At 33.8% G+C, this 23757-nt stretch overlaps 1 protein-coding gene across 1 annotated transcript in view; it reads left to right on the plus strand.

Moving 5' to 3' along the window:
- KCNT2 (potassium sodium-activated channel subfamily T member 2) overlaps positions 1-21530 on the plus strand; it is a 344033-nt gene extending 322503 nt beyond the window's left edge. The window contains exons 26-27 of the mRNA XM_059414103.1: positions 11330-11414; positions 18981-21530. Of these exons, the coding sequence (XP_059270086.1) occupies positions 11330-11414; positions 18981-19092 (197 nt within the window). The 3' untranslated portion in view covers positions 19093-21530. The remainder of the gene's footprint in view (positions 1-11329; positions 11415-18980) is intronic.
- The last annotated feature ends 2227 nt before the right edge of the window (positions 21531-23757 follow it).

The raw sequence follows: 23757 nt of genomic DNA on the forward strand, positions 1-23757 counted from the left end.
TGGCACACACTATTAAGTATAAAGTGGCAAGTAAGTCTTCCCAGTATGACTGCTCCTACGGGTGTTAACCAATTTTGACATGGATTGTAAGCTTCATACTGTTACTAGAAGATGAAATGCGAAGATAGAAAAAAAAATAAAATCCTTTTAAGTGACAAAGAAGTAACTAGTAGTTATCCACTGACTTTCATTACATCTATTAGAAGGTCTTAGTTTCTTTCTGAAGTAGATTTATAAATGCCTGAAATAATGGACAAATTAAACGAGTACTAGTTTATTTTATGTTTTTGTTTTTGTTTTTGTTTTGTTTTGTTTTGTTTTTAGACAATAAGGAGACTTAATTCTTTCATTCTCTTTCTTATGGAAAGAAATAAGCAAAATTAACCAAAAGGATTATTATTCCAACCCAAAGTTATGATAGATAAGGTAGTGGTATAAGTAGTAGTAGCCATAGCAATAGTAGTAGTAGTAGTAGTAGTAGTACTAGTAACAGTCATCAACATCTCATATTTTTATAAACCAATTATCATTTTTATGTTTTAAAAAAATTTCCCCCAAATCTTAGTCAATAAATCAGGTACCTTGTCTAATACAATATTATTGACAATTTTTCTAAAACAAATTACCAAAGAGGGAAAAGGTACCATAGCTAGATATTTCTTCTAGAATGTTTTGCAAGTTTTAGTACTTAGGAGGAATAATATGAATATCTGAGGTCACTGTAGCAACTTCATCAACAATTTAGTACTTCAAAAAAATCAATATTAAATTTTTATTATTTTTGAAATGTTTTGTTTACCTTTTTCCAATAAAAATAAGTATAACAATATTGACATGCAAAGTCAAAATGCTCCCAGTGTAGATTCCCAGAATATGGATGATTTTATGTTACTCTGTATTTCCAGAACTGATTCACATGAGATGGCAGTCAGAAACAGAAGGATACATAGATGTGCTTGTTTTATGTTCATCTCATTCTGTATATAGAATATTAATAGAAAAAAACAAACTCAGTGGTTTTCTCAATAGATAAAGTAATGAAGCTTTCAAAGGGGGCAGTTGTTTAGCTGATAATGATTTCTGATAAATAGAACTATTTGGGCAATGAATTTTTCATATATCCCTAAATTAAGACTATATAGTTTTGTTTCATGGATTTGTAACATGTCCTTCCCAGAACATTGATTTTTCAATGATATCAATATTTTTACATAATTTAATACCACAGTCAATTGCATTCAAATATACATATATTTTATCATTATGACTAGAAGTTCAAATGTGTTTTAGCATGTGTGTAAGAAAATGTGGCCAATTTGAATAAAATGAAATAATTTTTACCATTGAGAAAAAAAGTTTATTGGTTGAATGAACTTCTTACTCAATAGTTTTTGAGAGAGCAGAGAATGGCTTCCTAATTGTATTAAAATAACAAAAAGAAACTTCCAGTTATGATGACTATTTATCTTTTCAATTTAAATAACTAAAAAAATATAGATCAATAGTATGCAGACAGACTCTGGACAAAAGAAAGCATATAACTTTATTACTTGAGGAAAAAGAATCAAATGAATTAAGCCTTATACAGGCTAGAAGGCAAGGAGGTGGACCCAAAATAAAATATTATACATACATATATATGAGCTTTCCCAGTAGAAAAATCTATTAAAGAAACAGGTCCAGAAAAATGTGAAGATTAAAGTAGTTATTACAGTATGGTTTATATGTCCAAGATATTGAGGAACATGGAAGGATGATAAGGAGAGAAACTAAAGATATAAAAGAGACCATACTGAACTTTGTAGAGGACAGAATTTATGATGCAGTTTCAAAATGAAATGTATGCTGGATGACATCAACATCAGGATAACTACTGCAGAAGAAAATATCAGTGATCATAAAGCCATAGCAATAGACTATCCAAAATGCAGAAGAGAGAGAGGGTAAAAAAACACTTGAAAAGATAGTGTTACTTACTGATGGGACAGTATAAAGTAGTCATGTAATTGGTGTCCCAAAAGGAAAGAAGTGAATGGATATTTGAAGAAATAATGACCATAATTTTTCCAAATTTGATGGGAACTCTACTCAAGATCTTAGAAGCCCAGTGAAACTCAAGCCATGTAACAAATGAAATAATGCCAAGACAGTATACAAAATTGCTGAAAGACTTCAAAAGGAGCCAGAGGAAAAGGTCACTTTATGAATGAAAAACAAATACGCTTGACTCTTAAACAACACAAATTGAACTGTGCAGGTCCACTTATATGTGGATTGTTTTCAATAAATACACATACAGTAATCTAAATGTATTTTCTCATGATTTTCCTTAAAACATTTGTTCTCTAGCTTACTTTATTGTAAGAGAACAGTATAATACATATACAAATATATGTTAAGTGACTATTTATTTGTAAGGCCCTTAGTCAATAGTAGGCTATCGGTAGTCAAGTTTGGGGGAATCATCTGTTATAAGCAGATTTTCTACTGCACAGGAAGTTGGCAGCACTAATTCTGCATTGTTTGAGGAGTAGCTATGCAAGGATGACAGCAGACTTTTTGACAGAAACTTTGCAAACCAAAACACAATAAAGGAACATCTTTGGAGTACTGAAAAAAATAGTTTACCTAAAACTTTATACACAATAAAAATATATTTTAAAAATAAAAGCAAATAAAGACTGTTTTAGACAAACAAAAGGTGCGAGAAGTTGTCAACAACAGATCTGCACTATGAAAAAAATATTAAAGGAAGTTCTTAAGACAGAAGAAATTTCATGCCCCGCAGAAATTTAGATCAAAAAAGAAATGGTTGGGGCAACGGGCTGGCTCAGTGAGAAGAACATGTGACTCTTGGGGTCCTGGGTTCCGGCCCTATGTTGGATGTTAGAGATTATTAAAAAACAAAACAAAACAAAACAAAGCAAAAACCTTTTAAAAAAGATAAAAAGAAATGTAAATATTGAGAAAATATCAAATTTATGTTTCTAATTTATGCATTTATTTAAAGATAGTTTTTTGCTAAAAATAATTAATTACAATTAATTACAATTAATTATTTTACTAAAAATAATTATTTTTTTGCTAAAGATAATTAATTTGCTTATAACAAACATTTTAAGATTTATAGAATTTATAGAATATATAGAAGCAAAAATGTATGACAATAACTCAAATAATAGGAATGGAGTAATCAAGATCTAATGTAGCAAGCTTGTTACACTACACATGAAGTGGCAGTTATTTAAGTGTAGCCACTGAGAAGTTCAAGCTGTATATTGTAAACCGTAGAGCAAGGATAACAAAGTATAGCACATGTGTTTTTGCTTTAAAAAAAAAAAAAACTTATACAGGAATTCAGTAAAGTGTCAGGATATAAAATCAATGCACAGAAATCAGTTGCATTTCTCTACACCAACAGCAAGACAGAAGAAAGGGAAATTAAGGAGTCAATCCCATTTACAATTGCACCCAAAACCATAAGATACCTAGGAATAAACCTAACCAAAGAGACACAGAATCTATACTCAGAAAACTATAAAGTACTCATGAAAGAAATTGAGGAAGACACAAAGAAATGGAAAAATGTTCCATGCTCCTGGATTGGAAGAATAAATATTGTGAAAATGTCTATGCTACCTAAAGCAATCTACACATTTAATGCAATTCCTATCAAAGTACCATCCATCTTTTTCAAAGAAATGGAACAAATAATTCTAAAATTTATATGAAACCAGAAAAGACCTCGAATAGCTAAAGGGATATTGAAAAAGAAAGCCAACGTTGATGGCATCACAATTCCGGACTTCAAGCTCTATTACAAAGCTGTCATCATCAAGACAGCATGGTACTGGCACAAAAACAGACACATAGATCAATGGAACAGAATAGAGAGCCCAGAAATAGACCCTCAAATCTATGGTCAACTAATCTTCGACAAAGCAGGAAAGAATGTCCAATGGAAAAAAGACAGCCTTTTCAATAAATGGTGCTGGGAAAATTGGACAGCCACATGCAGAAAAATGAAATTGGACCATTTCCTTACACCACACACGAAAATAGACTCAAAATGGATGAAGGACCTCAATGTGCGAAAGGAATCCATCAAAATCCTTGAGGAGAACACAGGCAGCAACCTCTTCGACCTCAGCCGCAGCAACATCTTCCTAGGAACAACGCCAAAGGCAAGGGAAGCAAGGGCAAAAATGAACTATTGGGATCTCATCAAGATCAAAAACTTTTGCACAGCAAAGGAAACAGTGAACAAAATCAAAAGACAACTGACAGAATGGGAGAAGATATTTGCAAACGACATATCAGATAAAGGACTAGTGTCCAGAATCTATAAAGAGCTTAGCAAACTCAACACCCAAAGAACAAATAATCCAATCAAGAAATGGGCAGAGGACATGAACAGACATTTCTGCAAAGAAGACATCCAGATGGCCAACAGACACATGAAAAAGTGCTCCAGATCACTCGGCATCAGGGAAATACAAATCAAAACCACAATGCGATATCACCTCACACCAGTCAGAATGGCTAAAATCAACAAGTCAGGAAATGACAGATGCTGGCGAGGATGCGGAGAAAGGGGAACCCTCCTACACTGTTGGTGGGAATGCAAGCTGGTGCAACCTCTCTGGAAAACAGCATGGAGGTTCCTCAAAATGTTGAAAATAGAACTGCCCTATGACCCAGCAATTGCACTATTGGGTATTTACCCTAAAGATACAAACGTAGTGATCCAAAGGGGCACGTGTACTCGAATGTTTATAGCAGCAATGTCCACAATAGCCAAACTATGGAAAGAACCTAGATGTCCATCAACAGATGAATGGATCAAGAAGATGTGGTATATATACACAATGGAATACTATGCAGCCATCAAAAGAAATGAAATCTTGCCATTTGCGACAACATGGATGGAACTAGAGCGTATCATGCTTAGCGAAATAAGTCAGGCGGAGAAAGACAACTATCATATGATCTCCCTGATATGAGGAAGTGGTGTTGCAACATGGGGGCTTAAGTGGGTACGAGAAGAATAAACGAAGGAAGATGGGATTGGGAGGGAGACAAACCATAAGTGACTCTTAATCTCACAAAACAAACTGAGGGTTGCTGGGGGGAGGGGGTTTGGGAGAAGGGGGTGGTATTATGGACATTGGGGAGGGTATGTGCTTTGGTGAGTGCTGTGAAGTGTGTAAACCTGGTGATTCACAGACCTGTACCACTGGGGATAAAAATACATGTTTATAAAAAATAAAAAATTATATTAAAAAAAAATGTAAATTAAATAAATTGGAAGGGGAGGTGAAAAAAAAAAAAAAAGCAACCATCCTTGCTTATTTGTTCTATCTATGGCCACTTTCACTTTACAGTGTAAAAATAAATTTAATAAATGCAACAGATCATATGGCCCCAAAGCCTGAAATATTTACTACCTGGCCCTTTACAGGAAAACATTTGCCAAATAATGACCAAGAGAAACTACAAAATAATTAAATCAAAGTGATGCATTTAATAACCAATGATGCAAATAAATAAGAATAATTATAAAAAGAAATTTTTAAAATCTCAATTAATCTAACAAGTAGAGAGGGTAGAAGAGAGGAACAAAAAACCATATGGGGCAAATAAAACAACTAGCAAGAGGTAGATTTAAACCCAACTTTACTGATATTTGCTTTAAATATAAAGGGATTAAGCATTTCAATGAAAAGAAGTCATCATAATTAAATTAAAAGAGGCAAGACTCAACTCTGCATTGTCTATAAACCCAACAAAAATTTAAAGAAACAAAGAGGTTAATAGTAAAAGCATAAAAATACATAATATCTTCAATTTTGAATTCTCTATCACATTAGAAAATTGCAAGTTGGTTTGGTTTTTTAATATTTATAAAGGTAATGGATTTTAAAAGGTTAGGAAATATTGAATACTGTATTTTAAAAGGGAAATTGGGCCTAAAAGAGCTAGTTTTGTGTATGAAGCTAGTTTGGAGTAATTCTTGGCAGAGTTGAAACTGAACAGTTTCTGAAGCTTGACTTTATATCATGCTACTTGTTTCACTAATTTTTTTATTAACATATAATGTGTTATTTGCTTCAGGGATACAGGTCTGTGTATTATCAGTATTACACAATTCAGAGCACTCACCATTTGTTCCATTAATTTTAAACAATTCTAGATTGTTCTAATTATAATCTTGATTTCTTAATGGTTTATATGAAGTGAGGTTAAAAGAGTCCTGATTTTTATCTTGTGTATCATAAAATAGTTTTAAATTATTAGAAGGTAATAAGAATGATTTTAAATAGAATGATTCTTTTACCCTTACCTCTAACCACTTCCCCCAACCCCCCAAATAGACTGGTAAGTTCTGTAAATTTACAAAATAGCTGTACTCATAAGCATAGCTTGGTACTAAACTGAAACATGAGCAAATTAGGTCAGCACTATAAAACTAGCTAGTTTTTTTTTTTTTTTAAGATTTTATTTATTTATTTGACAGACAGAGATCACAAGTAGGCAGAGACACAGGCAGAGAGGAGGAAGCAGGCCCCCTGCTGAGCAGGTCATGCATCATGACCCCAGCGGAAGGCAGAGAATTAACCCACTGAGCCACCCAGGCGCCCCAAAACTAGCTAGTTTTATAGCTGGATAACACGTAACATGCTTAGAAGTTCAGAAGAGGGAAAATTAAATCATGGGTGGGCTTTGCTATCACTGATTATTTGGATTATTGGACTACGTAGAAGTAAGCACTGTGCAACTGCGAGTATTTATTTTCCTCAATAAGGTATTTCTTGCAGTGACTGAAGAAAAATATACCATCAGTCTAGTACAACATCAATTTCTTCATCATTATTTGCTTTTCTCATCAGCATATATGCTGCTGTATCTGCTGTTGCACTCATTCATCCATACATGCTGCTGAATCTCCCTTCTAAAACAATCTCAGTGTCTCCTTTCCTCCCTCCCTCATTCCTCCCTTCCTTCCTCCCTGTCTCTCTCCACCTTCACTCTCTCAGGTTCTCTAGCTATCTGTTCTTCTCTCCTTCCAAGTATCCTCCATTTCCATTGCTCCCAAGCCCCCATCATCTTTCACCTGGGTCTCTATACTGTTCATCTACTCTTCTTGAGCCCAGGTTTGAGCCCTAATGTCCATTTCCCATAGAGCAGCCACGTGAGGTGATATATTCATAGGAAATTAGATCATACCACTCAGTCTCCCACCCTCGTAACCCTCTCATGGCTTCCCATTGCTTTTAGAATAAAATTTGAGCTTCTGATCAAGGTCTATAAAGTGCTAAAGGATCTGGTCCTAGTTTGACTTTCAACATTGTCCACAGTTAATCTCCTTCTTTGTCACTTTAGTCCATCCGCAAGGGCCTGTTTTCTGCAATTTTAACTGAGCTTCCCATTGCTGTTCTCTTTGAACACTTTTCTTTCCTGTCTTTGCATGCTAACACCTTCATATTTCCATACCTAGATGGTTATTCTTTACAAGTTATGGATGGATTTTGCCACTACAATAGTAATGAGAAACCTTTATACAGCACTTGATATAAATCAGGTACCGATTCTAAGAACTGTATGCTTATATTGTTACTTTTAAATTATTTTTATTATTCATTTATAATTTAATTTGAGCAATAACCTATAAGATAGCACTACTGTTTCCCCCATTTTACAGCACAAGAAATTAAAACTAAGCACAAGAGCTTAAAAGAAATTAAGTAATTTGCCTAAGGCCTTAGCATGAGTAATTGGAAAAGCTGGATTTTAATGCAGGCGCTCTGGTTTCAGAATCTGCATTCTTAACTGAGTCTCTTATTGATATCTTTGTATTATTTAATCGTCTCTTTAATTACATAACACATAATGGTTATGTTTTTGGAAATATTTAGTGAAACCTACATCAATGTATGTAAAATTTAAATTTCTTTCTGATAAAATTTATTCTCCTTATGTGAAAATACTCTTAAAATTTGTCAACAGGAACTATTTTGTAAGAACAGTGGGAGGATAAAAAGGATAAATCTTTTTCCTTTCTTAATGGGATCTACTGACATGAAATATTCTAAGCAGAATATTTGCTCTATGTAGATTTTGATTGAATAATTGCATATGCTAATTAATACAGCAAAATAAATTTATTGGTAAATAGTACTAGAAATTTTTTTAATTTGACAATTTTTTTTAAATTTGACAATGTCTTTTAACATTTTCAATATTCTGCTATACTTATTTTAATTTTTCACAAGAATAGCTTCATTTAAGATAATTATATCAATGAGGAAGTAATTTCAGCAAAACAATATAAATATATAATGATACAATGATTTTTATTTTGCCAGGGTCAGAAATTAATTGTCAGGAACACATTGAATATGCTCACAACAGATTTCTTAGCACATATTTTCCTTATAGGAAATAAAATATTGATTCTGGTTCTGATTCTGAACCAAATATTCCAGGGCAATTTTATTTTATTCACTAAATATGTTGTAGTTTTGGTAATAAAGAGCCTTATTTCATTTACTGGGACTTTGTCACCACCAATGATGATGATGGTGGTGATGATTATGATTATGGCAGGAAACCTACCACAGTTTCCCTTCCAGAATTCAGAAATAACAAATAAATATAAGGAATGGCCAGTAGAGACAGTAATACCAGACCTGGCAGTGGTAAAACTAGATCATGGAATATCGTTTTGATATGTGACCACAACCACAGTAGATTTTTAAAACCTTGCTTCCTAATTCTTAATCACAGAGTCACAAAGAGAAGAATAAACTGCTGAACTTTCCAACAAAACAGACCAGAATTAACTCGACAGCAAGGCAGACATGAAAGACAAAGAGAGAATAACTTTGAACTCAGCCATTTATTTTAATTTCTTTTAACCTAACACTGAGGAGAAGTCAGTGAGGGGGTGGGGGCGGGGGAGTGAGGAAGAAACCAGGAGTGTGATGAATTCTGATTGTGTAACCCATGTCTTGATATATATCATATGGGATCACTGAATTGAGCACATTAACATTTCCTTCAATTTCTGGAGTGCATGGAAAGATGAAAATCTTCAGAATGATAAATAAAACAGATTACTTGAGCAGAAAAAAATTATCAACACAATAGTTATGACTACTGCTATAAAGTTCTCAGTTATTTCCACAGTTTTTACACCTGTAACCGGCAAACCATGACTTCATGCCAGAAGGCAAATGAGTGCAACATTGTGTTAATAATCAAGGAGAAGGGTTGGGTATTGATATTGACTGAAAAGTTATTTGTTAAAATTGTTTTCTCTAATTCCATTGTTTAACATTGTTCACTGTTTATATGAGAAATTTCAATAATGCCACTGTTTATATAAGAAGTTGAGTTATACATACCCAAATGAGGTGGAGATTCTCTACTAGACCTGTTTTATTTTGGGTAGCCTGCTTAAGTCTCTAGAATGTACTATTGATCTGTTCCTTTGTATGGCCCTTGTGGATATTCTCATAAGGGGAAAGTTTCTCAAAAAGTAGAGATAAATCAAAATTCCTTTTTATCTAGAAAAGGAATCTTGGTCATCGCCTGCTCGTATAATATGTTTTGAGTCGGAATTTTACCTTATTTAAAGTAAGGTCATCATATTATATTCATTAGAATTCTGAGCTCCAACTGTTTGAGTTAGCCATTTACCCCCAAGTATAATGGACAGGTTTAAAATACAGGATACAAGTGAAAATACAGGATTCTCAGTTAAATTTGAATATCAGATAAACAACATATGAATGTTTTAGTATAAGAATGCCACAAACAGTATTTGGGACATATTTATACCAAAATTTATTAGTTTTTATCTGAAATTCAGATTTCACCAGGCATTCTCTATATGGTCCAACAACACTTATCCATCTGCCAGGATACTATTCCTTGTGTCCGCCCTAGAGATATGCAACCAAATATGTTCCTTTTTTTGGAATATAAATTTGATGATTTTATGATTATAATAGTTTTACTTGCAAACTTATGGTAAGTTTGATTATACTGCAGTTTATCTTCCTTGTAAGATAAGGATTTTCATGTATAGACTTTAAAAATTGGACACATCTACATGACAACTTAAACTATCATCACTGAAAATATTATTAAATTTTACACATTCAAGTGGTAAGTTTCTAGTTAGAGGAACACAGTGGTAGACATTATTTAGCAAAAATGATATCTATTTTCCAGTGCAGGAAATTATCAGTCAACTATGTTGACCTAAAAAAGACTTTTATTTTAACTTTATGCATTTGAGTACTATGTATCTCCATCGGTATGAAATATATTTTTAGACTTTGGATCAAGCTGCAAAATTTAGTACCTTGTTTTAGAAACCAAGCTTATCTGTAACTGAAGTGGGTAGAAGGATACTATGTGTGGCTCTAGAGCAGGATTTTAAACAGTACCTTCACAGCCTAAAAATGTCACCCTTGAGAGGATTAATGTTTATTGAAGTACATGTCCACATGGTTTTATATATACATCTTATCAGGATTTGAACTTTGACAGCTAAAAAGCTGAGATTTCAAAGCTGTTTTATTTTTCAGCGTCCTATATAATACCAAGTTAGCTCTCCAAACTTGAAGAGTGACAATGTCTTCAGAGTGAATTGAAAAAATTAAAAAGACAAAGCCTTTTATTTTAAAAATACATATTGTTTTAGAGGAACAACAAAAAATTTAGTAATACACCTCCCTTGAAACTTACAGTTAATTCTGTTCTACAGGATTCTTTGTATTTTGCAAAAGCATTAGCATAACCTATATCAGATATATCCTGTAACAATGCAAAACATATTTAGAGCCTTCAAGCTTTTTAGATACATTTCTGTTGTGTTTTTTAAACAGAATGTCATCAGATGATTTTTCACAGCATTTCCCGTATGCATATTCATATCTGGGATGGCCATCTTTAAGCACAATTATTTTTTATAATTGAGAAGGCATAATAAATTAATGAACATCTTGTCTAGATAGTTCTTTAATAGAAATACTTTTTCAGTGTAATAGCTTAAAGGGTATAATATAACTGTAGTTTTTCTGAACAGAGTTAGATACTTTATTTTTATCATCTGTTGGAACAAAAAATGAGTACCTGTCAGATATTTCCAATGACAGTCATTTGAAAATAGTCAAAGTTATGTACACAATCATGCTGTGGGCAAAACTATGGCAAGTTCTCATGGACAGCTATATGGTTTGAAGATTAGATGCTCTACAGTAATTCCTGTAATTTTCTGTAAGTAGTATAACAAACTTGGCATTTATTTATCTTCTAGATGAAATGAATGATCATCAAAGTACCCTCTCCTACATCCTGATTAACCCGTCTCCAGATACCAGACTAGAGCTGAACGATGTTGTGTAAGTTGATCTCCTATTTCACAGAAGCTATTTATTTTTAGGAAACTAGTAATTTATTTATTTCTATATTTTTGTTTCTACCTCTTGTGTCATAAATGCTTAGAAACTTCCAGTCTAATTTATATGTTCAATAAACAAATTCATTTTATGTATTTCTATGTATAATATTATAAAAAGCATTGTAGAATTGTAGAGGTATAAAAGAAGGAAGTAGCAGCGGAAATTCTGTACTTCTGAGTTCATACATATTTGGAGAAATAAAACAAAATATGCAGAATAATAAGAGAACAGCTCAGAGGAAAACCTGAAATTCTCCACATTATCTAGTTTTAAATACCTGAGAGTTCCCAAAAGCTCTAAGTAAAATAAGTCAGAACACTTACTAGGAAAATGTCTATGTAGTAACCTGACTAATCAAAAACTCTGTGCCATGCATGTACAATTGCACTAGTGTTTCCTTAAAAGTGCGATACAGAGATAAGACATTTTTTCTGATTCCCAAGTCTTACACTTTAATTAACAAACTACAATTTAAACATAAAAATTTGATAGCAATATATAATATCACTTTATTACTAATGAATTAAACACCAACTGAGTGAAACTGTGTTTTTCTGATTTCAAAGAGGAAGACATTATTGTGAGTTACAGGATATGAGGATTTGAACCAGACTTTGAAAGGTGAATAAGATTTGTGTAGGTGGAAAGCACAGGACGTTCCAGAGCAAGGAACTGCATAATGTGCTTCTTTTGTTAACACTAGAGAGTCCAGTTTGATCCTAGTAAAAAAGCTTTGTATTACTAACATCTCGGTTGTCCACTAAACATAATATTGGAGATGTATATTGAACCTGACTCTGGGGGTACTTTAGGTAACAAAATAGGTTTAAACTCAGTTTAAACCTTATAGGCAATGGGAAGTACTTAGATATATGAACAAGAAAGTAGCAAGATTTTAGAAAAAGTATTTTGATAGTTAATGGTGTAAGCCCAAGGGAGAAATATTTAATACAGATTTGCCCTTGAGGTCCATCGTCCTGAGGCTGAGCAGGATCAAGAGCTGCTGAGCTAAGGTAGCTAATTCCAGATTGCACTACTGATATAATACAAACACCAAAGATCCAAAAGCCTTGGTGGGTGTGAGGTCAACAGGATGTGTTTGTATCTGTAATCAGGAAAATCAGTAATAAAGTCAGAGACTGGTAGGACTGAGAATATTCTGTGATACAGAGCATAAGATAGATCTATGCAAGTGGTATGAAGCTAAAGCTAGTAATATGCCACAGATTAGAAGGCTGCCTTTATATATTTTGTGGGATATTTTGGCTGGAATGGAAAGGATATATGTATTTGAAAGAGCTTTGCAAGAAACAGTTGAATTGATTAACAGGATGGATTAAGACTGAAACAGAAATGAAAATAGGGAAACTAGTCAAATTGCTGTTAGGCAAGTGTGCGAAAGATAAGAATCTCTCACAGCATGAAGATAATGGATTGTAGAGGAGGTTTCTGTGTATATACACTTATAAAGGCAAAGAGTAAGACCTGTCATTGGTGTGGGAATTGGAAAAGAAGAAGTGTAATATGGCTTTATGATTCCAATACTATAGAGAACCCAGAAATGGACCCACAACTGTATAGTCAACTAAGCTTTGACTAAGGAGGAAAGAATATCCAATGGAAAAAAGGCAGTCTCTTTAATAAATGGTTAGGAAAACTGGACAGCAACATGCAGAAGAATGAAACTGGACCACTTTCTTATACCATACATAAAAATAAATCAAAATGGATGAAATGTGAGACAGGAAACCATCAAAATCCTAGGGAAAGAACATAGGCAGCAACATTTTTTACCTCAGCCCATAGCAACTTATGAGACACATCACTGGAAGCAAGGGAAACAAAAGCAAAAATGAACTATTGGACTTCATCAGTGTAAAAATCTTCTGTACGGCAAAGGAAACAATCCACAAAACTAAAAGGTGACAATGGGGGAAGATATTTGCAAATAGCATATCTGATAAAGGGTTCCAAAATCTGTAAAGAACTTACACCCCCCCCCCAAAAAAATACTCCAGTTAAGAAATGAGCAGAAAACATGAATAAATGCTTTTCCAAAAAAGACATCCAGATAGCTAACAGATACACAAAAAGATGCTCAAAATCAGTCATCAGATGGCTAAAATTAACAACACAAGCAACGACAGGTGTTGGCAAGGAGGTGGAGAAAGGGAAAACTCTTGCACTGTTGAAGGAAATGTTAACTGGTGCAGCCACTCTGGAGAACAGTATGGAGGTTCCTCAAAAAGTTAAAAGTAGAACTACCCTAGGCTCCAACAATTGCACTACTAGATATTTACCCAAAGGATAAAAAAATAAATACAGATTTGAAGCAGTACCTGCATCCCAATGTTTTTAACAGTATTATCAACAATACCCAAACTGTGGAGAAAGCCCAAATGAATGGATAAAGAAGATGTGGGGTGTGTGTATGTGTGTGTGTGAAATGGAATATTATTCAGCCTTCAAAAAAAATGAAATCTTGCCATTTGCAACGATGTGGATGGAGCTAGAGTGTATTATGCTAAATGAGATAAGTCAGCCAGAGAAAGACAAATATCATATGATCTCACTCATGTGGAATTTAAGAAGGAAAACAGATGAACGTATGGGAAGGGGAGGAAAGAAAAAAAGGAGAGAGGGAAAGAAGCCATTAGTGACTTTTAATGAGAGAGAACAAACTGAGGGTTGATGGAGAGAGGTGTGGGGGAGATGGGCTAGATAGGTGATAGGCATTAAAGAGGGCACGGCTGTGTTGAGCACTGGGTGTTGTATGTAAGTGATGAATCAATGAAGTCTCCTCCAGAAATCAATATTACACTGTATATTAACTAACAAAATTTTAAGAAATAAAAAGAAATTTAGTTCTATGTGATGGCCAAATATATAAATAAATGCTGGTTCACTGAAGCAAGTGAGAATAGGAAGGCAGTTTTCTGGGAAGAAAAAGAGGAATTGTTGGCTGTGGGGAAAAAAAATGATGAGTTTCCTACTATGAATAAATCTGATATGAACATCAAAAAAAAAAAAAGATGATGAGCTAGAGTTTAGATACATCACTCAATGTGCTACATGGAAATGTCTAGAAAGCATATAGAAATATATAGTACTGGAGCTTTGAAGAGAAGCTAGTTATGTAGGAAATACTGATTTTTCATCTTCCAGATGAACAAAGCTAAAAAAAAATAGAATTATTTTAGGGGAGAAAGGTAAGTATGTTTCAAAGACTTCTTAGGAAAACACCTCAGCAGAAATAACTTTAACCCCAAATCAGTGTGAAGACAATTTATAATGCACCTCACAAACGATTAATTAATTTAATTAATTTTTTAAAATAAGTAATTTAAAAATAAGGAACATAGCTCAATATAATAAAATCCATATACAATAAATTCATTGTTAACATTATAATAAATGAAAAAAAGTAGGTACAAGATCAGGTACCCTCAATTTTCCTGTTCCATATAGTACTAGAAGTCCTACCTAGAGTATTTAGATATGACAAAGAAATAAAAAGTATCCAAATCAGAAAGAAGAAGTAAAATTGTCACCATTTGCTGAAGACATGATCTTATATAAAGAAAATTCCAAAGAGTCAATTAAAAATATGTTTACCATAATGATTTCAGTAATGTGGCAGGTTACAAAATCAACTTACAGAAATCAGTGGCATTCCTTTACACAAATGATGCAGCATCAAAAAAGAAATAAAACCATCCTATTCACAACAGCATCCAAAACAATAAAATATTTAGGAAAAAATTTAAACAAAGGAGTGAAAGATCTGTGCATGAAAACTACAAAACTTTGCTGAAAGAAATCAAACAAGACACAAAGAAATGGAAAGATTTCCTGTGTTCCTGGAGTAGAAGGATAAATATTGATAAAATGGCCATGCTACCCAAAGGCATATACAGCTTCAACAAAATGCCTGTCAAAATCTCAAAGTAATGGGACGCCTGGGTGGCTCAGTTGGTTAAGCAGCTGCCTTCAGCTCAGGTCATGATCCCAGCGTCCTGGGATCGAGTCCCACATCGGGCTCCTTGCTCGGCGGGGAGCCTGCTTCTCTCTCTGCCTCTGCCTGCCATTCTGTCTGCCTGTGCTCGCTCTCTCCCCGCCTCTCTCTCTGATGGATGAATAAAATCTTAAAAAAAAAAAAAAAAAAATCTCAAAGTAATCTTCACAGAATTAGAAGAAACAAGACTAGAATTCATGTGGAACTGCAAAGAATCTTGACTAGCCAAAGCAGTCCTGAGAAAAAATGAACAAAGCCAAAGGTATCACCTTTTCAAACCATACTACAAAGCCATAGTAAAAACAGTATGGTACGGCACAAAAATAGACACATAGATCAATGGAATAGAATAGAGAGCCCAGAATTAAAACCTAGTATGTGTGGTCAACTAATATTTGACAGAAGAAGCTAGGAACACCCAATGGGGGAAGGAAAGTCTCTTCAAAAATTGATGCTGGGGAAACTGGAGAAGCATATACAGAACAATGAAATTAGATTCCTTTCTCATACCGCTAAAAAAATAAAACCCTCAAAATGGATCCAAGACTTAAATATAAGACCTTATATCATAAAACTTCTAGAAGAAAACAGCAAAGAAACTCACTGATACTGGTCGTGGCAATGATATTTTGGTCATAATGCCAGAAACACAGACTAAGTAAAAATCAACAAATGGAACTACATCAAACTCAAAAGCCTCTGCACAACAAAAGGAACAATCAACAAAATGAAATAACAGCTTACAGAATGGGAGGAAAGTTTTGCAAACCATATCTTAAGTAAGTGGTTGATATCCAAAATATATAAGGAATTAACAGAACTTATTAACAAAGAAGCAAACAATCAAATTTTAAAATGGGCAGAAACTAGTTTCCAGAAGACACGAAAATGCCCAGTGCTATGGAAAGATGCTCAGCATTATTGATCGTGCTATGGAAAGATGCTCAGCATTATTGATCGTCAGGGAAATGCAAATAAAAATGACAGTGATCTATCACCTCACACCTGTTGGGATGGCTGTCATCAACAAGACAAGAGACAAACATGTGTTGGTGAGAGTGTTGTAAAAACAGAACCCTATGTACACTGTTGGTGGGAATTTAAATTAGTCCAACCACTATGGAAAACAATATGTAAGTTCCTCAAAAAACTGAAAATAGATCTACCATATGATCCAGCAATTCCAGTTCTGGGTATATTATTCAAAGGAAATGAAAACAAGATTTTGTTGAGACTTATGTGCACTCATGTATGTTGCAGCATTATTCACAATAACAGATACAGAAACAACACAAATGCCCATCAATGGATGAATGAGTAAGAAACATGTGGTATTATTATACATAGTGGATATTATTCAACCATGAATAAGGAAGATATTCTGCCATTTGCAACAACATAGATGGACCTTGAACACATTATGCGAAGTGAGGTGTCAGAGAAAGAAAAGTACTAAGTGATAGCGCTTATTTGTGGAATCCAAAAAGAAAGTCAAACCCATAAAAAAAAAAGGTGGCATTAAAAAAAAAAAAAAAAAAAAACAGGTGGTTACCTTGGGATGAGAGGTGGAGGATTAAGATTGATGGTGTTTAAGGGTCCAAGCTTATACCAAGAAATAAAGATAGAGATCTAAAGCACAGTGTAATGAATATAGTTAGTAGCAACACACTATAACATTATAAAATGATGAATATTGCTTCAATGGCAATAATATTAAAATATATAAATGTATCGAAGTAACATGTTATATATGTTTAATTTACAAATTAGAAAAAGTTCAATTTATCAAATAAAAAAGCTGTTAGTTTTCTTCATCTATCTACAATGCTGGTGATATTTAAAAAATCATAAAGCAATATGCATAGGCAACAGTAGCCAATTAATGGACTCAAGGACATTAATTCCAACTTTTATTTGATTGGAGAAAATAGACTGTAGTGCTTTAAATTGCCTTTTCTCATTTTCATTAAGGAACATATCTTATGAATATTTTTCCTGTGGTTTTTAAGAAGAAAAATGTAGTCTTCATTAGAGTTCTCCCTTTAAATTGGGTTTTCTGCTCATTTTTTGGATCTCCCAAATTATTATAAAACTATGAATTCCTAGTTTCATTTACATCTGAAACAAGACTTTGTTCAAATGCTGCATGGCGCGTATTTACTTTCCTTTTTTTTTTTTTCTGTAAACTGTCAGTGGCTTTCCACTGCCTTTGGAACAGAGATCGAAACTACTTTATCCCGAAACTTAAAGTCCTTTGTTAGCTGTTTTCTTCTTTTCTTCCTGAATTTACCTTCCACTATTTCCTGGTTTAGCCATTCTCCCAAAGTCAAATTCATTTTCTAAAAGCGTTCAGGAGCAGGCCTAGAGAAGCTCAACTCAACCTTCTCAATTAAGCATTCCCTAATTCTCACTGTTGCTTTTTTTTCCTCTTTCAGTGATGTTTGGAATTTATTTTTCTTGTTTATGTCTGCTTTATAAATTAAATTCTACTAATCTTGTGCAGGACAGGAGTTAAGCTTTGTGACTTTTTACCTTCCCAGTTCCCAACGTAGTATTCCAGAGGGACTTAGGAACTGGAAGCCCGTGTCAAATGAGAGTCTGAAGTAAAAATCTCTCTTGAAACAAATTCTAACGTTATTGAAATATACGAGTTTGGCAGATGAACATTTTCCCGTTTACCAATAGAATGAATTAAGAATTATTTTTTATTGTTTTCTATAGTTGCTCACTGTAGCAAAACCTGAATTTCAGACTAATTTCCAGGTAATTAAAAGTTTATCTCCACATAATATTTTTCAGAGCATGTATCAAACAACTACTTTTTTAGAATCCTGAAATATATAAATTAAAAGGACTATAGACATTATTTAGATCAAATAAATTATTAACAAGTAAATAAATAATTTAGATCAAAAGGCTAAGAGCAGGTAAGTAATAGAAGGATCATGGCTAAGATTTGTCTCTTTGTTAGAAAAATAGCCAAAGGAAAGGGATGTTAAATCAAATCAAACAAACAAATAAAACATAAGACAAAGGTGGTAAAATGGACCACAATTAAAAATTAATAATTCTTTTTTTTTCAAGATTTTATTTATTTATTTGACAGAGAGAAATCACAAGTAGATGGAGAGGCAGGCAGAGAGATGCTGAGCAGAGAGCCCGATGCGGGACTCAATCCCAGGACCCTGAGATCATGACCTGAGCCGAAGGCAGCGGCTTAACCCACTGAGCCACCCAGGCACCCCAAAAATTAATAATTCTTGATTCATCAGCATACATTGTCATAATCTGCTTAGGTATAGAAACAATACAAGTTCTGCTAAATTGTATAGGCCAGCCAAGAAGTGAGTCCTTCTACAGGTGCTATGCATAGACACAGTTTAAACGACCTAAAAGCTAAATATATTTGAGGCAGCAGGCTAAAGTGTAAGTGTGACTTAGTTTTGCCTTTATTTACTATTACAGTTATTTGCTTTGTTTTCTTTTCCTAGATACTTAATCCGACCAGATCCACTGGCATACCTTCCAAACAGTGAACCCAGTCGAAAAAACAGCATCTGCAATGCCATGGGTCAAGACTCTCGGGAGGAAACTCAGCTTTGATAAAAGGAAAATAAGAGACCTTTTTTCCCTACAAGAATCTTGCTTGCAACAACTCTAACTCTTAGGGGAAGAATGAGTGCTGCTGACAGGAAAGAAACTCGATCAGAATATATTCAGTTCTCTCATATTAAAAGCAATCTATTCTCTTAGAAGTATAGATTATTTTGAAAGTTGAAGTATTGCTTATTGGTACTCCTATTGATATTTGAAAGACATCAGTGGAATGATTTTAAAAACCTAAATTAAAACAAAAAATTTAAATCGGTTATTTGTTTGACAACAATCCAAACTATATGAAGGTAATTTTTAAAAGTGTTAAGGGTTTATGAAAGTAGACAAAAAACTCCAACTGTATTTGGTGCATCACAATGGTCATAGAACTTTGTGGCGCCTCTTAAAAATTAAAGTCATATTATATTCTTTAAACTTGCATTTTATAAAATTGAGTTCATCATAAATGTCTAGCATCTACACAAAGATTAACCAACAAACTTGTATGGCTGACTTTTGTGTAAGAATCAGTTTGCTTTAGAGTATAAATCTTTAAATCATTTTAACCTTTTTTGTTGCCTTTTCATATGGTATCATACTCATTTTAGAATTTGAGGTATTCACAGCATGTTTTATAACATTGAGGAAACCAAAACAAACAAAAAATAAGTATCTGAACTTTTTGCTTACTTAATGTCTGACACACATTGTATGCCAAGAAAAGTGTTAAAAATCAAATATTTATTATTCTCCTAAAAGAATGCCTAACTGAAAAAATACTGAAAACACATATGTTGACTTCAGTTGAAGCCAAGAATTGAAACATTAACTGAAATATGCAGTATTGGTTTTCATTAGGCTCTTGAGCTTTAACATTTTTATCATTTATATAGCATATTTCATTAGAAAGGTCCTTTAAAATTCAAACAGGCAAAATTATACCTTTTATGGAATAAAAGGACATTTCAAAACATTTAAAGTCCTCTATGCTTTTGTATTGAAATACTCATACACGAAACAATGGTATGTTAAAAAATTTGATTTAATTTTGAAAAATCGTCTGTAGGACATAGGTTTTAACACTGTGAGAAAAAAAAACATGTAGTGAAGATAGGTAGTTTTTGCCATTGAAATGTAATATAAATCATGAAGAATTTTATAGTTATAAATTAAGTATAAATTGATCCTTGGTATTATCTTATTGGTTTATTCCCCTTCAGAAACAGATTGAGAAGCACAAGAGCACAGTTTACCGGGTGGTTGGAATCTGTTAAGGTATTCCCATGACAGAGACATCGGTAAATTTAAAAAGATATTTTTCCTCTAATTTTGTATCTTCAAAAAGTTCTGGCCTTGACATTGAATTTTCATTTCACAAAAAATTGGACATGTAAGACTAGAAAGGGACATTTTCTCCCTTCTCCTCACAAAGAAGCAGATAAGTTGGAAAGATAGTGGAAGAATTAAAAAAAAAAAAAAAAAGGAAAGAAAGCCTAAAACTCCCCCAAATAATTCTATAGAAATGAAAATGTAAATCCTAACATGTGAAATTATAGCTGATAGCCATTGTATAATTTGGCTTGGAGAGAATGAAATGCCTATTTGTTATTGTTGTTTTTTAGTATTTTCCATTATTCTCATTTTAAAATAACAAAAACACCAAGAATTTCCTCTAAAACAGGGAGAGCCTATCTTTAACTTTCTTTAATCAGACAGGGAAGTAGAGAATTTATAATAAGTTACTTAAAATTGGGAGCAGACCTTAAAACAAAGATTGTATGCATATTCATGCATGTACGTTGTAGACATGTGAAATATACTGGACAAACTTATATATTCACCTGTAAATTATTCAAACTAAAGGCAGAATTGATCTAATTTATGTAATAGATAACAATAACGGGTTTATTAACTTATTTTATATTTGCACATCAGTAATCAAATGTGATATTTCTTTGAGTTGCCATTTCATTACTCCATTACTGTTATTTTTAGGAATAAATGTAAGAGTTTATGAATATTCTATTTCCTCACGAGATCTCAAGTTTAGTACTTTTGCATTTTGACCATTGTCAAGACTAGGACTCTAAGCTAGGACATGACTATATTTCCTACAAAACTAAAAGTTTTATTTCATAAATTTTACAAGAATTATTTTTGATGAAGAACATTAGCCCAAATTTAATAATTGACACAATTCATAACAGCTTACTATAATATTCATAGTTTATTAGTTTTCTGTTATTTAAAGCATAAAAAATGCTTCTAAAAGCCTTTTAACAAACTGTTGCCTTTTTAAAATACTTAACTTGCACACAAAAAAATAAAACACAAAGTCAGTAATAGTCCTTGTAATCTTATGGGAATCGGTTCTGTTTATTGTCTATGTACCATTTTGCTACCAGTTACATTGAATCGCTTAAAATAAATAATAAAAATTATTTCTGATGGTGAAAACCCTTGGTGCTTTTTGCCAAAACTTCAATTATGTTCTGAAACTACAAAACTCCTTTTGTCCCTTCTATATAAAGCAATACAAACGTGAAGAAACACCAACATAAAAACCTGAAGGCCATCTCATTGGAAAAGATAACCATAAAAAAACCCGCTGAATCACTTCTTAATATAATAGTTTCTGAATAACTATGTGGTAGGAAAAAAGGAGGGAGGAAGGAAGGGTGAGGGAGGATAGAGGTAGAGAAGTGAACTAAGAGAAGGGAGGGAAAAGCAGAAAAGAAAAGGAAGGTGGAAAAGAATGAATGTAGGTGCTCGAAGAGAAATATTTTTTTATGGACCAGAGAATACTGTCCCAATACACTAATTTAAAGACCACAAAAGCACTGGTTAGAGGGAAAACAAAATTTAAATGCATAGATAGACTTTGGGCTCCAGGAAGATGAAGCCTATTCCTCCTGCTAAATAGAGATACAAACTCTAGATATTATTTATCAAGCAAGCATCAGAAGACTGAAAAGTGCAAAGAAGGAAGACAGACCAGGAAACCGGGCCTTTCAGAGCAGCATGGTGGAGAGATCCCTGGGGATTTTTGTTGCCTCCCATGTAGCCTGCTCTGCATATTGGGAAATACCCAGGAGCATGGATGAAAAATCCTGGAAGTAACCTGCTCTCTCCGTGCAAGGGACTGACTCCTGCAGCGGGTGCAGCTTCCAGCCCAGACTTCCGATGCGCCTGCCCTTCTCCAGTCCACCTCACCAGGGGCCAGAAGCCACCCTCAGCAGCCCCTCAGATGCTGCTTTCCTTGAGTGCCTCCAGTGAGACATTCCCCATGAGCGACTCTCCTGAAATTTCCAGCAAGTTCTACCAATGCAAGTACCACAGTGACTTCTGCAATTCTGTGAGCCACAGCTGTGCCACCTCTGATAGTCTTGATGTCAGTCATGGGGTCTCTTTGTGGGGCACTCTGCCTCAACTCTGATGACGACTCACGCTCCTTATGCTGCTGTTGCCATATTGTTTTCAAGTTCTCTTTACTTATTACTGATCCATCTGTCCTTGCTCCAAAGCTCTGCTACAGATAATAATTCTCTACATTAAGCTTTGTCTGTCTGAATCACTGTGTGGTTTCTTTCTCTAGATTGAATCCTGGCTGAGACACGATGTACAAATCAGCCGTTCTTCAATTTGATTAAGTCTGCAATAATGATGATATCAAATTTCAAGGACTGCAACATATAAGGACAGATTTGGGGAAAATTCAACAAATTAAGTAGCATCTGCTGCGAAACTTTTAAGACTGACCATGCTTGGGGTGCCTGGGGGGCTCAGGCAGTTAAGCATCTGCCTTGGGCTCAGATCATGATCCCAGGGACCAGGGATGGAGCTGCAGGTGGGTTCAAGCCCCCAGGGGGGCTCCCTGCTCAGTGGGGAGTCTGCTTCTCCCTCCCTCTGTCCCTCTCCCCGCTCATGCTCTCTCTCTCTCTAATAAATAAATAAAATGTTTTTTTTTTTAATTAAGACTTCATCCTGTGAAGTAGTAGACCATTTTATTTCATTTTGCTCTTCTCTGTTTTTTCTTGTTGTTGTTGTTGTTTTTAGTAAGATTGCTTTCCAGGCTATTTTATTTGGAGGGACATGTCAGCATTAATTATTGTGGATCAATGTAATATACCAGTGGTCCTAAAAATATAGTTATTCAGCTTATAATTAAAGTCTGTGTTCTATCTTACTACACAATAGAATTATTTTATAGCTAAAAATGTTTCAATAGAAACAAAATAATGATCTGTCTTCCTAAGTATAAATACAGCAGAGATCTTTAACGAACTGTACTATAATTTAGTCTCATTTTGAAGAAATCTATAGTTCTACACAGAGATTCATATTTTCCCTGTTTTTACTGTCTACAAAATACGTTTCATCTCATGTGATACCAGGCTAGATAGCGTTGCGTTTGAAAATTAAATACAACCCTGAAAGGAAACATTCCTAAATTTATGGACTATCATTCCCTGGATCTGTATGTTATTAATATTCACATAGAATAAGAAAGCATGAGATGGTCTTGGAACAGGAACATTTATTTGCTTCTCTGAAAACTCTCAACTTTCAAAAGACAGGGCTATGAGATGTTATTACTAGACCTGAGGTAAGTACTGAAGTTGAGGTTTGTAAATACAGTGCTTAGTCATACAGGGCACAAATAAATGATATAAG

This window comes from Mustela nigripes, chromosome 10 (genome assembly GCF_022355385.1).
Source record: "Mustela nigripes isolate SB6536 chromosome 10, MUSNIG.SB6536, whole genome shotgun sequence".
In the NCBI taxonomy this organism is placed as follows: domain Eukaryota; kingdom Metazoa; phylum Chordata; class Mammalia; order Carnivora; family Mustelidae; genus Mustela; species Mustela nigripes.